The sequence below is a fragment of the Penaeus japonicus genome, unplaced genomic scaffold, assembly GCF_977035675.1.
Source record: "Penaeus japonicus unplaced genomic scaffold, GWHDUDI00000001_assembly GWHDUDI00000026, whole genome shotgun sequence".
Taxonomy (NCBI): domain Eukaryota; kingdom Metazoa; phylum Arthropoda; class Malacostraca; order Decapoda; family Penaeidae; genus Penaeus; species Penaeus japonicus.
The window spans coordinates 18,935,044-18,937,543 of record NW_028234428.1 but is presented as its reverse complement, the minus strand read 5'-3'; the positions used below and the strand labels follow the sequence as shown (position 1 = coordinate 18,937,543).

The following is a 2,500-nucleotide window of genomic DNA, read 5'->3' as shown; positions in this document are numbered from 1 at the left end:
TGCTACCAGGCCGACTAGACTAACTCGCGTGGGAGCTGAGAAATAGCGGCGCTCGATAAGGGAGGATGCGATTGGGTGATAAGAACCGAGGGGAAAGAGGAACAGGGACAGGGGGAGTGAAGGACCTTCTCAAAGGGGGGAAGAGAGGATGGGTGTAGACCATAGAAGTTGAGGAGCTGCGTCAAAGGAATGGGGAAAAAGTGCGATCCACAAGAGGGGCGGGATATGGGGTGAAGGGTAAACGATAAGGGAAAAAAGCGAATCAAATCAGATGTGGAAAAAGTGGGGTAAATCAGAGCAGAAAAGTTTATTTGGAAGAGTAAATATAAAAAATAATAATAATAAAAAAAACATCTAGTACACAGAATACTAATGATAAAGCTGAATAGGAGGATATAAGGAGAGGAGGGTCTTGAAAAAAACAAAACAGTAAGAAGGCAAACGAAACAGGGAAAAAAGAAGTAACCCCAATAGATTAAAAAAAAAAACTAATAAATAGATAAGACATAAGAAATAATAAAAGATAAGATAAAAAAACGGAGTGCAACTGACCAGCGGGAACCACATGGAAGAGGCACGGCTGGGTCATGCGGCCGACGCTGTTCTGGGCCCAGCACTGGAGCGTCCCGTAGTCCTGGTGGGCGCGGGCGATGAACCTCACGACGCTGCCGCCGTCTGCAAGGGAGAACAGGCTCGCGGCTTTAGGTCTGGATATGGGAATGGGAATGGGAACACGGGAAGAGCTAAATGGCTGCGCAAGACACCAAGAAAGAATAGCATCTCTTATTCATTGTAGTAGCTATACTTCCAGTACGCCAGACCTGAAAGAGAGACTTTGAGTCCCTCCCCCCCCCCCCCCCCCAAAAAAAAAAAAAAACGTCCCAGCGACCATCACACTGAAAAAGAAGAAAGAAAGAAAGAAGGAAAGAAAAACTGACCGACCATCCAACCATCATCAATGAAAACAAGAAAAACAAACCCATGCCTTCTTCATATACCAACCCCCACCCCCACCCCCCACCCCACCCACCGCAACCACCGACCGGCCCACCCACAGCAACGCAGCCCCAAAACACAGCCTCGTATTTACCTGGCGTTTTAAAGACCTGATCCCCGGGTATCCTTTCCGACGTGACGGAATTATTGAACACCCACAGGTACTTGGCCACGTTCGGGGAGGCCTTGACGGTGCAGGTCACGTTGATGTACTGCCCGAGCCCCGTGGCGTACACCTTGGAGGGGTCGGAGTCGTCGGCGCACACGGGGGAGTCTGTGGAGGGAGAGCAAGGGCGTGAGGCTTCTGCTGTCGGCGAGGTCTGGCCTCCAACACCTTGTGGCGGTTCTCAGGATGTGTATATATATACATATATATATATATATATATATATATATATATATATACATATATATATATATATATATATATATATATATATATATATATATACATACATATATATACATATATATATATACATATATATATATATATATATATATATATATATGTATATATATATATACATATATGTATGTGTGTGTGTGTGTGTGTGTGTGTGTGTGTGTGTGTAAAACCGCTTTCCCATTGAAAAATCTTTTTATCCTATTTTTAACTCATATCCTCAAAAAGAATATAAAATGTTGGCCACAATTCCATTTGACATTTGCTTTTTCATTATCTGTGACTGAAAGCTTAAGTCACTCTCCCTTGATTAGAAGTTCACTTTTATAATTCTCAGAATGTCGTTTCATCTTTTAGTTTATCAACATCGGTTCCAGAGAGATGGATGCATGTTGCATGCCGAGATGAAGGCTGCAGTTGCTATTGTTATTGGTGATAGGACTTGTACTACTGCTATTAGTGCACCCTTGTGAAGAAGTATCGGTAGCTCATATAATAATAATGTTCTTCCGTCATGACTAAGACTACTGTTATTACTATCAAAGCCTTTGATTCCACAACCATTTATATTACCAGTATTTCTGCTGGTAATGATAATAATCTTAATGATGATAATGATAATAAAATTTATATTAATAATCATAAAGTGATACTGATAACAATGCTATAAATAATGTTGAAATCTTTGATAGGAACAATAATAGCAGTCATCATAACAAAAACAATAACCACACAAATAGAATATACATATAGTAAAAATAAAAGACAACACTCACAATCAACGGACCGGAGAAAAGAACATTCACAATCAACCGACAGGAGAAAAGAACATTCACAAACATCCAACAGGAGAAAAGAACACTCACAAACATCCAACAGCAGAAAAGAACACTCACAAACAACCGACAGGAAAATAGAACAACAGTCACAATCAACCGACAGGAAAAAAGAAAACACTCACAGTCAACCGACAAGAAAAAAGAACACACAACCGACAAAAAAAATAAAATGACACTCACAGTCAACCGACATGAGAAAAGAACAGGAACAAACAAACGACAGGAAAAAAAAAACACCCACAATCAACCGACACGAGAA

The 2,500-nt window shown here is 40.7% G+C and overlaps 1 protein-coding gene across 1 annotated transcript in view; it reads right to left on the bottom strand.

Moving 5' to 3' along the window:
- LOC122253416 (adhesion molecule nephrin) overlaps positions 1–2,500 on the bottom strand; it is a 103,422-nt gene that overhangs the window by 17,209 nt on the left and 83,713 nt on the right. The window contains exons 11-12 of the mRNA XM_086552095.1: positions 1,091–1,270; positions 553–675 (exon numbers count right to left, since the gene is read on the bottom strand). Of these exons, the coding sequence (XP_086408221.1) occupies positions 553–675; positions 1,091–1,270 (303 nt within the window). The remainder of the gene's footprint in view (positions 1–552; positions 676–1,090; positions 1,271–2,500) is intronic.